Source organism: Liolophura sinensis, chromosome 13, assembly GCF_032854445.1.
Source record: "Liolophura sinensis isolate JHLJ2023 chromosome 13, CUHK_Ljap_v2, whole genome shotgun sequence".
In the NCBI taxonomy this organism is placed as follows: Eukaryota; Metazoa; Mollusca; class Polyplacophora; order Chitonida; family Chitonidae; genus Liolophura; species Liolophura sinensis.
In genome coordinates, this window is record NC_088307.1 from 12,795,970 (window position 1) to 12,807,892 (window position 11,923).

Genomic DNA, 11,923 nt, shown 5'->3' on the forward strand with positions numbered 1-11,923 from the left:
GTTCTTCAGTAAAATAAAAATAAATACGGTAAAACCATCTGATTGGGCAAAAAGTCTTTTTTATTACCTAAACTAAGTCATACAAAAACTAGGGGTCAACATTATTTTCGAAACGGATAACAGTTTGATTAATTTGATTAATTTATGTCCCCAGGAAGTCTGAATTAGTTTAATTAATTAATTTATTTTTTTTAATTAGTTTGATTAATTGCTAATCTTTCTAAAACCCAGAACTGAAAACAGTACACAGTCCAATCCTAAACTTGACCTTCTATCTGTGGAGTGAAAATGAGAGGTTTTGATCTAATTCTAACAAAGTGTTAAATCTGCAACAGACGTAGATATCTAACTGGTAGCTTTGTTCAGGGCATCCTTGTTATCCAATACCCATTGTTCAAAATTGCGGATTTTGGGATGAAGTTGTCGACACAGCTCAACGTTTCTCTCCGGATTGCCCCGCTGATAAAAGTCAAACATGTTGCCCATCTCTGTTGCTCCTGGAAACCCCAGAGCTTTATACTGTTCCACAGTGATCTACCGAGAAAAAAGTAGTACAACTTAAAGACGTTACTGAGTGCTTTGTTCGGTGCTTAAAACGTGTAAATGTAAGACTTCAATTAATTGATGTCTTCGGAGCTCGCTTTTCTGTGAGTATGAGGCATCTATCGGACAGAGAATTTATCTAAATCCAAAACGCTTTGTGTATAAAAGAAGCCACATTTTTCCTGAACAACTGATTTTTATTTGGCTCAGTAAAATACACGGTTTTTCAATTTTTTAAATAAAGCCCATAATAAATTATATTTATGCATTTATTTATCCATCTAATTATTTAATTGGTATTTTACGCCGTTTTCGAGAATATTTCACCTATACGACAGCAACCAGCATTGCGGTGGGAGAAAAACGAGAGTCCGGAGGCGACTCAGGGCCATCCATAGTTTGCTGCAGACTTTCCCAGTACGGTTGAAGAGGAAGCTAGCATGAGCCGGACTTGAACTCACAGTGACCACATTGCTGGGAGGCTTCTGGCACATTATGCACTAGTGCGATAAAAGCTAATTTATGAAGACCACAATTATATTTGTTGTCCGAACTTACTGCGTATTACTTCTGTTTTGTATCTGTTTTTCATTTCCTTGTAATCTACATTGCACGTATGCCTATGTATATTTATGTTGATTTCATCGCGTAATGATGATCTAGCCATTCCGGCCTGTCAATCATGTTGGCCAGTGTTTCGAGGGAAGGACGAGAGTTGAAGTTTGCCGAAGTGGCAAACATTTCTTTAATTTTGGACATATTTCGTCAATGTTTTTACCCAGGCATATATTTAATTGGTGTCAACTGAGTTTTACATAATTTCTTGTGTTTCCTGTGCACAGACGTATAATGATTTACACAAAGTCATTCTACACAGTAATCGAACATACCTTTCCATCGACGAATTTTTTGGGTGCCAAGTGTTTGGACAAAATGGCGGCGTATTGCTCCATGGTCAGCCTATCGCCGCCAATTCCGACAAACTTGCCCATGAATTCCTTCTCTTTGACAAAAATTTGGTGGATTACCTCTCCACCATCTCTCACGGCCACTCCATCCAGGGGTACGGATCCCATGGGCAAATCTGAAACAGTCGCAAGGCTCAATATTATTGGCATCCTCAATAGCGAAGAGCGTTTCATGCTCACAATTTTTTGTAAATTCTTGGCATATTTTTATGTCATTTAGTTTTTGCAACTGTTCATCATCTGGACTGATTATTGGACTATTTCAAACCATACTCAACAAATTTTTCACAGAGACAGTCAGTTTTTTGTTGGAGTTAACGGGAACGGGAATGCCCGGCGTAAACCACCGCCGTTTTGCAAGTTCATGACGAACTGTCCTGCATGTGAAGTACAGATCTGCACACCATATTGGCGGAAGAGAAGTGAGCTTGAAAGGACGGTGGACGGTAGACTGTAGGTATCGTCAACCGCTACTTGCTGAGCTGTATTTGTAAATTGCGGATAAAGGCTCAAAGCACGTACAAAAGCTAATATAATGGTTAGCCTATGCTAATTAAGTTTTTTTAAATGTAAAAGAAATAAGTATTTTTTTCTCAGAGAAGCTTTCGTTATAGACTAATGACCACATAGTCATTTATTTATATTATCTTTATTTTTGGCTGTTCACCAGACGAATTTTCTCATGTAAATTGTTTGTGAATGTACTTATTTGTTTGATTTTCACTTTGAAACCACGTTTACGAATGAAGGAAATCGCGAAACACCGCACCTGTCCAGATGATACAAAACTCTCCTGACGTAAAGCTGTAGTCAATCTAGCGAGGGGTGCGGTTGAACCCGCGATCTCAGTAGAAACCTAATAGACCTAAATTCCCAAATTCATTACACTGTGTGGATTAAACATCTGTGTAACTTATAAATCTTAACATAATCTCTCATAGCAACTAAACGATCAAGACTTTAACACATTGTCTATTTGCAGAACACTTATTTGTACATTCGTAGGGCATGTATTGATACATTTGTATGTCACTTAAAGGTTTGCAAAGGCTCTTACATCCTTGTTTGCGGGACGCTTTTCTTTCAGTTTGTGGGATACGTTCTTATAGATCGCAGAACAGCTACTCATAGTTCACAGGACTCTTACTGTTAGTTTTGCAGGACACTTACTCATGTATTTGCAAGATATTAGGGATTTACGAGACACTTACCAGCACATTTGTAGGATATATTTGATTTCTAGGACACTTACTTAAACATTTGCTAGACACATTTTTATAGATTTACAGGACAACTAATTATAGTTTTCCAGGACACTTACTTACAGATTTGCAGGACACTTTCTTTATATACATTTGCAGGACACTGTTAGATTTCTAGGATACTTATTTATACATTTGCTAGATACATTTTTATAGATTTACAGGACAACTAATTATAGTTTCCTTGAACACTTACTTACAGATTTGAAGAATACTTTTTATGTTCATTTGCAGGACACTTTTAGATTTCTAGGATACTTATTTATACATTTGCTAGATACATTTTTATAGATTTACAGGACAACTAATTATAGTTTTCTAGAACATTTACTTACAGATTTGTAGGACGCTTTCTTTGTATACATTTGCAGGACACTTTTAGACTTCTAGGACACTTATTTATACATTTGTTAGATACATTTTTATAGATTTACGGGACAACTAATTGTAGATTTCTAGAACACTTACTTACAGATTTGCGGGACGCTTTCTTTATATATAATTACAGAGCGATTCTCACATATTCGCAGGACAATTTCTTACAGTTTTACACGTGTACAGATTTGACGGATACTTTTTTATAGATCTGCAGGTTCCTAAAGACTTACAGGACACTTACCTACAGATTTGCAGGGCAATTACTTATAGATTTGCATGACATTCATATACGTTTAAATTTCTAGAACACTTTTTTTTTCATTGCAGGACTTTTACTTATTGATTTGTAGGACACTTACTTAATGCAAATTTGTTCTCTCCCACTTTTGTCGGTACCAGAATCGTTGTGAAGTTGTCGAAGTACAAAGAGAAGCGTACACTTGTGAAAGGGAGACCACTCTGTTGAAGGTACTCTTCCACGGCTGCTTTAGAGTCAAAATGTTCACACGGTATACCCAGGGTCCTCTGAACATTTTCTAAACCACTGTACACGAAATGTTTGATCCCGACTTCTTTGGCTGCATCAACGGCATCTTTACCCTGGTCACAAACACGAAGGCAAAATATTTAAATTTTAAAAACATAGTCTGAACCATATATAAGACAACAAATGCCCGATTAACCAAAAAATCGGATATGAACTTTTATTACTGCGTAAGATGCTGCAGTGCTAGTTGTCCCGATGTGTCAGCTTAAAAAGCCATCATTATGAAGTATGTGAACGGTAACGAAGGAAAAACAGTGTTTGCGTACCTATTTAACTGTTTCGTATTCTTTCATTTTTCTTGGATTCTTGCCGACACTAAGCGGTGAGCGTAACTCTCCTGTGTGGTCTTACATGAATTTCACCTCATATCGCATGAATTCCACCAGTACACCGTATGAGTGAGTAGGTGAGTGAGTGCTTGGGGTTAAACGTCGTACTTAACAATTTTTCAGTCGTATGACGAGGAAGGAGTCCCTAGACTGCATATACCTCCTTGTTTGCAGGACGGATTTCCACCGCTCTTTTATCTAGTGCTGCTTCACTGAGACGACTTACCGAAGGCAAGTAAGCCGACCCGCCCGAGCCATTATAGTGATACGGGTCAACCAGTCGTCAACGCCAAGCGAAGAAGTTACAACTTCCTCTTTTAAGGTCTTAGGTGTGACTCGATCCAGGATTGACCCTGAATCTACCGCTCCCGAAGAGGATGCTCTGCCAACTGGTCACTGTCGCGTAAGTGAAAATTGCTTGAGAATGACGTTACACAACAATCAAACAACTAAATACTTGATCAGATCATGTTTCCTCGCCTCAGTGATTTATAGCAATATCTGGCAGAGGTCTTATATCTGGTCTTGTTTCTGTAGAACGTTTATGAACTCGTTTTTTTAAATAACCATAAAATCTATTTTTATGTCCACACAGTCTTTCAAACACGTATAAATATAAATATTGTTATTTTCGAGTTCTTTTCTTATCAGGCTATTACACTTAAAATTTTCACAGCAGTGAAAACTGTTATCGTGAGTTCGTCCAAAGGATTTTATGTTTAACGTAAGATGTTACAGTGATATATCAGTTAAGTGACAATTCCTGTTTGTTACTTGTTTCGTCTCCCTTGCAGCGTCAAAGTGATCCCAGTAGTTTGTGACTACAAAACACCCGTAAGCTCCCTTTAAAGCTGCTTTCACACTGTCTGGCTCATCAACATTGGCCGCGACGACTTCGGCACCTGAATAAACAGAATAAAACAAAATATGTCTATCCAATGTCCCAAATAACGCTCAACTATGTCACATTATGCGTGCAATAAAGATTTGAATTTTGTGTACCAGCACGGCTAAGTGCTTTTGTGAAAGCTATCCCTTGGTGCTAGAGAGCCACTTAAAGCAATACAAAAAATAGTGTGAGATTGCATGTTAAAATATTATTGAGATCGAAAAAGAATATAACACGCCTTTTATAAAAAAAAATTTATAGTCCGTTTGTCCGAGGTTTTTAGGCAATATTTGCCATTCAGAACGATATCAAAAAATCTTCACAGGATTTGTCATCCTATTTGTGTCATAGGAAATCAGTATATATCTATTGTCTCATTATGACGGAACGTAATTTCGAAACTGTGATTTGAAATAAACGTGTATCGGACACACTGTCACGACAGACTCGCATAGGTAAACATTTCTGTCTTGCACTTGTTGTTGAACTACTTGATTTGGAATAATGAAGACCAAATAATAAGTTTACAATAAGTTTACTAAGACTGTTGCACCCATCTGTGGTTTTAATGCTATTTAGCTATTTTGTTTTTTATTTTATTTTCGCTCAACAAATATTCCATCAAAATTTTCCTTAAACAAAAGGTTATCGAAATTTCAGAATTCTGCAAGTACTTCCCAGAAACTTTTCGATCTTCTGCGAGGCCTTGCTAGAACTTTTGTCATTTCAGGTGTAACCATAGTGAATGGAAGTGAAAGCCTTCGTGATTTTGAGCGAAACCTTTGTCATTTGGAATATAACCTTCGTCATTTGGATTGTAACCTTCGCCTTTTGAAGTAAAACCTTCGTCATTTGGATTGTAACCATCGTCACTTGGATTGTAACCTTCGCGATTTGAGGTGAAACCTTCGTGATTTTGAGGGTAACCTTCGTCATTGGGATTGTAACCTTCGCCTATTAAAGTGAAACCTTCGTCAGTAAGACTGAGTTCTCACCTCGAGCTTTCAGCTTCTGGGCTTTGTCGGAGTTGACGTTACGGGTGACGGCTCGCACCTTGAATGCGGGGTCGGTAAGTAAAGCATCCACGACACCACCTCCTTGTCCGCCTGTCGCTCCGAATACCGTGATTATCTTGGCCATGCTTCAGTCTATAGCTTTACTTCTTTATCCATGTAACAAAACAAAAATACATGCAATATTTACTGATTGTTTGATGGCTGTGTTGGCTGAGTTTCGAGATTTGACGTTACGACATCGTAGTGGCGTACCTTTAAGCCGTGACGAATCAGTGAATTTCAACAAGGCCCGGTATGTACAATATTAACAGAAATAATCGGCAAAATCAGATTTTGATTTCCTGACTTAACGTGCACACACTCTAATATAAACATTTCAGTAATACAATCCATCGCCCATGTTAAAAGCCAATTACTTGCTTCAACATGCCATGAAAGGACGACCTGACAGTACAAAGGGGCGTCACCACTCGAAACTCTGCCTTTTTTATTTATTTATTTTTTTTTTTTTGTTTTTTGGTTGTTTTTATTTATTTATTTATTTGATTAGTGTTTTACACCGTACTCAAGAATATGTCACTTATACGTCGGCGGTCACCATTATTGGGTTGGGGGGGGGGGGGGGGGGGACCGGGCAGAGCCCAGGGGAAACCCACGACCATCCACAGATTCAGCTCCGGAATAAGACATATTTTGCATTATTGCACTGGGTAATTGATCTTTTCGCTCGAAGTTCGCCATTTCCATGTATAATCCCATATATATATATATATATATATACACCAGACTCAGCAACAGTAAAAGACTTTCCGAGCTTACACATTATATAGTATCTACAGTGGGTAATTCGTTATTTACTAAATTAACAATTCCTTTAATTATCATTCTAATTAACTTCTCTGATCAGCGTAGCTTGATAATTGAAATGTTCTTGAGTACCGTGAAAACATCAAGGGCCGATCACACAAAAAAATTTGTGACCTAAGTCAAAATATAAACAATGTTGTCACAATGTTTAGTTTTCGGTAATGGGAGTTGAAACTTTGACACATTTGTCTAAGGTAAGATTGATGAAGTGGTCAAAATTTTAATTTACAGAGCAATAAAATAAGCTCTAAAATCATATTTCAAATTCTGACTTAAGTCAAAAGTGACTTTGGGGAATCGGCCCCTGATACACAAGCCAGAAAGATGTGTGTTGGGCAAAAGAGCCGCAACTGGTACATATATCTGACAACACCCTTTGACTGTCACCATAGCAACAACGCTGGCAACCTGTTGACGGTTTTGTCAGCCTATATACCTGCCTAGTTAAAACGCACTTCGGTCAACATACATCTGAATGGTTTCATTTAATTGATTGGTATTTAAAGCTATACTCAATTATTTTTACTTATACGTCATCGTAGTGTCCTAGTTAGCTCTGACTACTTAATGATTAGAGCTTTCACCTCTGTCGGCAGACCTGGGACCAAACCCAGGTCGTGTCACACCAAAGACTTTAAAATTGGTACTTGTTGCTGCCTCGCTTGGCGCTCAACACGCAGAGGTTAGAGTAAAGGAAACATGACTGGTTGGGGTGTCGTGTTTGGTGTCTTCGGCATGATACTTCAGTGGCGGCAGCAATTTGACGCCGTGGACTTGCACCGTCACAAGAAGACACAGTATGTGAACACGCACCTAGTGACATCGTCGTCACATGACTAAAATTGTTAAGCACGACGTAAAAGCCCAGGCTTAGATGCGTAATCATAAAACTGCTAAGTCATATCTGGTAGCTGTAGTATGGATATGTCGCGTACTTTCTTAGATTTACAGTCATAGCCTTAGGGTGACTCGTAGCTTTCTATACTTCCCAGGATTAATTTATATCTGTTAAACTGTGTTTACATCTGCAGTATCACTTAAACTTCCTCGGGCTATAATAGCGTACGTCCTATATGGGTACCCGAACAGATATGCGTTTTACGATTGAGAATCATTCAGGCTGAAAAGCTCCCAGGCTGCAACGTAATTTTGACTTTTTTCTGCCTCAGGGGGAGTTCTAGGAATAAACCACACGCAGTTACAGGTCGAGTAAAGACGCGGGACTGACTCAGTCAATGTCTTATACCGTGACCTAGTTTATCCGTACTGGTGTTCACAACGCCTTAAAGTCTTCATAGTTTTATATATACACCAAATGCAAAATTTTTAGAATAAAAGAATGAATAAATGAATGAATGACGATATGGCTTATCGCCACATCAGTCGTACTGCAGTCATCTTGTGAGGAGAGACAATTATAATTAATTTATTTATTTATTTGATTGGTGTTTTACGCCATACTCAAGAATACTCCACTTACACGACGGCAGCCAGCATTATATATAGAAACACACGACCATCCGCAGGTTGCTGAAGGCCTTCCCTCGCACGACTATAGAGGAAGGAGACAATTATAACTATAAACATGCGCGTTGCATACTTGTGGAACAAGACCTACAATGTGTGCGCTTAAACTACGCCAAACCTTACTAAACACACGCACTGAAATGATAATTTTCTGAACCTCCGAACCCAATTGTTTAATTTCCGGTTGTTTGCTTTGTGAATGATTCCTCGAACTCACTCAGAAATCCATGGACGGCTGATCACCATTACATAGAGTTCCAACTGTGCACTATCAATGAAGCCAGCCAAGGTGACTTTTAGAGGAATGCTAGGTGCTTAACTGCATGTGCTGGTGATGAGCGAGCGAGCGAATGAGTGAAAGTCAGATAAAATCTATACATCCCTGGTTGGCTTTCTACACAGGCGGATTAATATCCATTGCGTATATTAACATGTAGGTCAACGTTAGCTCTGGTTATTTTCCACTGGTTTAACAGCGTACACTTTCGGCCTCACCACCCCAGTGTCTCCTAGTGGCAAAACGGTCTCAAGACGTGGCACATGCAGTGTTGTCTGCCCGAATGTACAGGCGGGCACACTATACACGTGCATCTCACGCTATATATGTTATTCCCAGTTTCGTATTTACAAGTAAAATCCAAACAACACATGTATTCAGATCCGTAAATTCTATTCAACCTGTTCCGTGAGTAACTACATGCTAGCCATTACATTATAGAGGCCTGTAACTCCAGTGTAACACTGGATAATTCGATTGATCGTACTATCGTTTTCTGAATACTGAGTTTCTGCTGCGTTAACAATGCTCGTCTTGCATCTATAAATTTGCGCTTTACCCGTAATAGTGACACATTTCCGATATTACATGTAATACTCACCTGTAAATCAAACACTGTGTAAGCCGGTTACCTGTCTATGCAAAGCCTGCAGTGCTTACGTGTCCTGCTTTATATGTAAAGCAAATGTCGGATATGCTCCAGTTTTTACCAACAGTACTCGTCAGCCTACATCCACGAGGGGAACGGAAGTACATCCACCAGGAGAACGGACGTCCATCAGGAGGACGGTGTAGTGCGCATGACCACACATATGGCGCGAAATGTAAAGTAGTGGGATATAGTTATACATTTGTGTTCACTAAAAAGACATACGGATTATATCACTGTATATCTCATACTATTAACTTAAATTTTATTTACTACAGGGCTTCTCCAAAATAATCGAACTATAGACAACAGATGATGAATAAGACAAGGTATCTTATAAATTATCGATATAAATTATCGAACTATCGAAGACAGATGATGAATAAGACAAGGTAGGCCTATTCTATATCATAAGGACCCAACAGCCCACGGCCTCTCCAGACCCGTTGTCCCGACATGGGGTTCATAGGCCTGTAGGACTGTACAGTATACAGGTACTTGGCAAGACGGTGGTTTTCCCCCGGCATCTATATAAAATGTGCCTAATTTACCTTCATATAGATATAAAGTACAACATCCATGAGGAGGACGGTGGCTAATTTAACTTCCTGCAGGTACAAAGTACAACATCCATGAGGAGGACAGTGGCCAATTTACCTTCCTGAAGGTATCAGGTACAACATCCACCAGGTGGACGGTGGCTAATTTACCTTTCTGCAGGTGTGAAGTACAATATTCCATGAGGAGGACGGTGACTAATTTACCTTTCTGCAGGTATAAAGTACAACATCCACGAGGAGGACGGTGGCTAATTTACCTTCCTGCAGGTATCATGTACAACATCCACGAGGAGGACGGTGGCTAATTTACCTTTCTGCAGGTATAAAGTACAACATCCATGAGGAGGACGGTGGCTAATTTACCTTTCTGCAGGTGTGAAGTACAACATCCATGAGGAGGACGGTGACTAATTTACCTTTCTGCAGGTATCAGGTACAACATCCACAAAAAGGACAGTGGCTAATTTATCTTTCTGCAGGTGTGAAGTACAACATCCATGAGGAGGGACGGTGGCTAATTCATGTTCCTGCAGGTATAAAGTACAACATCCACGAGGAGGACGGTGACAAATTTACCTTTCTGCAGGTGTAAAGTACAACATCCACGAGAAGGACAGTGACTAATTTACCTTTCTGCAGGTATAAAGTACAACATCCATGAGGAGGACGTTGGCTAGTTTACTTTCCTATAGGTATAAAGTACAACATCCACGAGAAGGACGGTGGCTAATTTACCTTTCTGCGGGTGTAAAGTACAACATCCATGAGGAGGACGGTGACTAATTTACCTTTCTGTAGGTGTAGAGTACAACATCCATGCGGAGGACGGTGACTAATTTACCATTCTGCAGGTGTGAAGTACAACATCCATGAGGACGGTGGCTAATTTACCTTTCTGCAGGTGTAAAGTACAACATCCATAAGGAGGACGGTGGCTAATTTACCATTCTGCAGGTGTGAAGTACAACATCCATGAGGAGGACGGTGGCTAATTTACCTTTCTGCAGGTGTGAAGTACAACATCCATGCGGAGGACGGTGGCTAATTTACCTTTCTGCAGGTGTAAAGTACAACATCCACGAGGAGGACGGTGGATGCTTTACCTTTATATAGTTATAAAGTACAACATCCACGAAGAGGACGGTGGGTAATTTACATGCCTATAGGTATAAAGTACAACATCCACAAGGAGGACGGTGGCTAATTTTCATCCCTATATGTGTAAAGTACAACATCCACGAGGAGGACGGTGGCTAATTTACCTTCCTGCAGGTATAAAGTACAACATCCACGAGGAGGACGGTGGCTAATTTTACCTTCCTCCAGGTATCAGGAACAACATCCACGAGGAGGACGGTGGATGCTTTACCGTCATATAGTTATAAAGTACAACTTCCACGAGGAGGACGGTGGCTAATTTACCTGCCTATAGGTATAAAGTACAACATCCACAAGGAGGACGGTGGCTAATTTACATCCCTATATGTATAAAGTACAACATCCATGAGGAGGACGGTGGCTAATTTACCTTCCTGCAGGTATAAAGTACAAAATCCATGAGGAGGACGTTGGCTAGTTTACTTTCTTATAGGTATAAGGTACAACATCCACGAGGAGGACGGTGACTAATTTACCATTCTGCAGGTGTGAAGTACAACATCCATGAGGAGGACGGTGGCTAATTTACCTTTCTGCAGGTGTGAAGTACAACATCCATGAGGAGGACGGTGGATGCTTTACCTTTATATAGTTATAAAGTACAACATCCACGTAGAGGACGGTGGGTAATTTACATGCCTATAGGTATAAAGTGCAACATCCACAAGGAGGACGGTGGCTAATTTTCATCCCTATATGTGTAAAGTACAACATCCACGAGGAGGACGGTGGCTAATTTACCTTCCTACAGGTATCAGGAACAACATCCACGAGGAGGACGGTGGCTAATTTACCTTCCTGCAGGTATAAAGTACAACATCCACGAGGAGGACGGTGGCTAATTTACCTTCCTCCAGGTATCAGGAACAACATCCACGAGGAGGACGGTGGATGCTTTACCGTCATATAGTTATAAAGTACAACTTCCACGAGGAGGACGGTGGCCAATTTAC

The 11,923-nt window shown here is 39.8% G+C and overlaps 1 protein-coding gene across 1 annotated transcript; it reads right to left on the minus strand.

Moving 5' to 3' along the window:
• Positions 1-178: 178 nt before the first annotated feature.
• LOC135480618 (nmrA-like family domain-containing protein 1) lies at positions 179-9,341 on the minus strand. The gene is made up of 6 exons (XM_064760504.1): positions 9,205-9,341; positions 5,912-6,078; positions 4,802-4,929; positions 3,511-3,751; positions 1,434-1,627; positions 179-534 (listed from the first exon to the last, which is right to left on the minus strand). The coding sequence occupies exons 2-6, from the start codon at positions 6,054-6,056 to the stop codon at positions 346-348; spliced, it is 897 nt and encodes a 298-aa protein (XP_064616574.1). The 5' UTR covers positions 6,057-6,078; positions 9,205-9,341; the 3' UTR covers positions 179-345.
• Positions 9,342-11,923: the final 2,582 nt, after the last annotated feature.

What these genes read in the sequence shown, in the direction of transcription:
- LOC135480618 (XM_064760504.1), bottom strand. Translation starts at nt 6,056, where the DNA reads ATGGCCAAGATAATCACGGTATTCGGAGCGACAGGCGGACAAGGAGGT. An exon ending in CCAGAAGCTGAAAGCTCGAG is followed by an intron (nt 4,930 to 5,911) that starts GTGAGAACTCAG and finishes CTGTTTATTCAG; the next exon opens with GTGCCGAAGTCGTCGCGGCC. An exon ending in AGAGAACAAATTTGCATTAA is followed by an intron (nt 1,628 to 3,510) that starts GTAAGTGTCCTA and finishes CGACTGTTTCAG; the next exon opens with ATTTGCCCATGGGATCCGTA.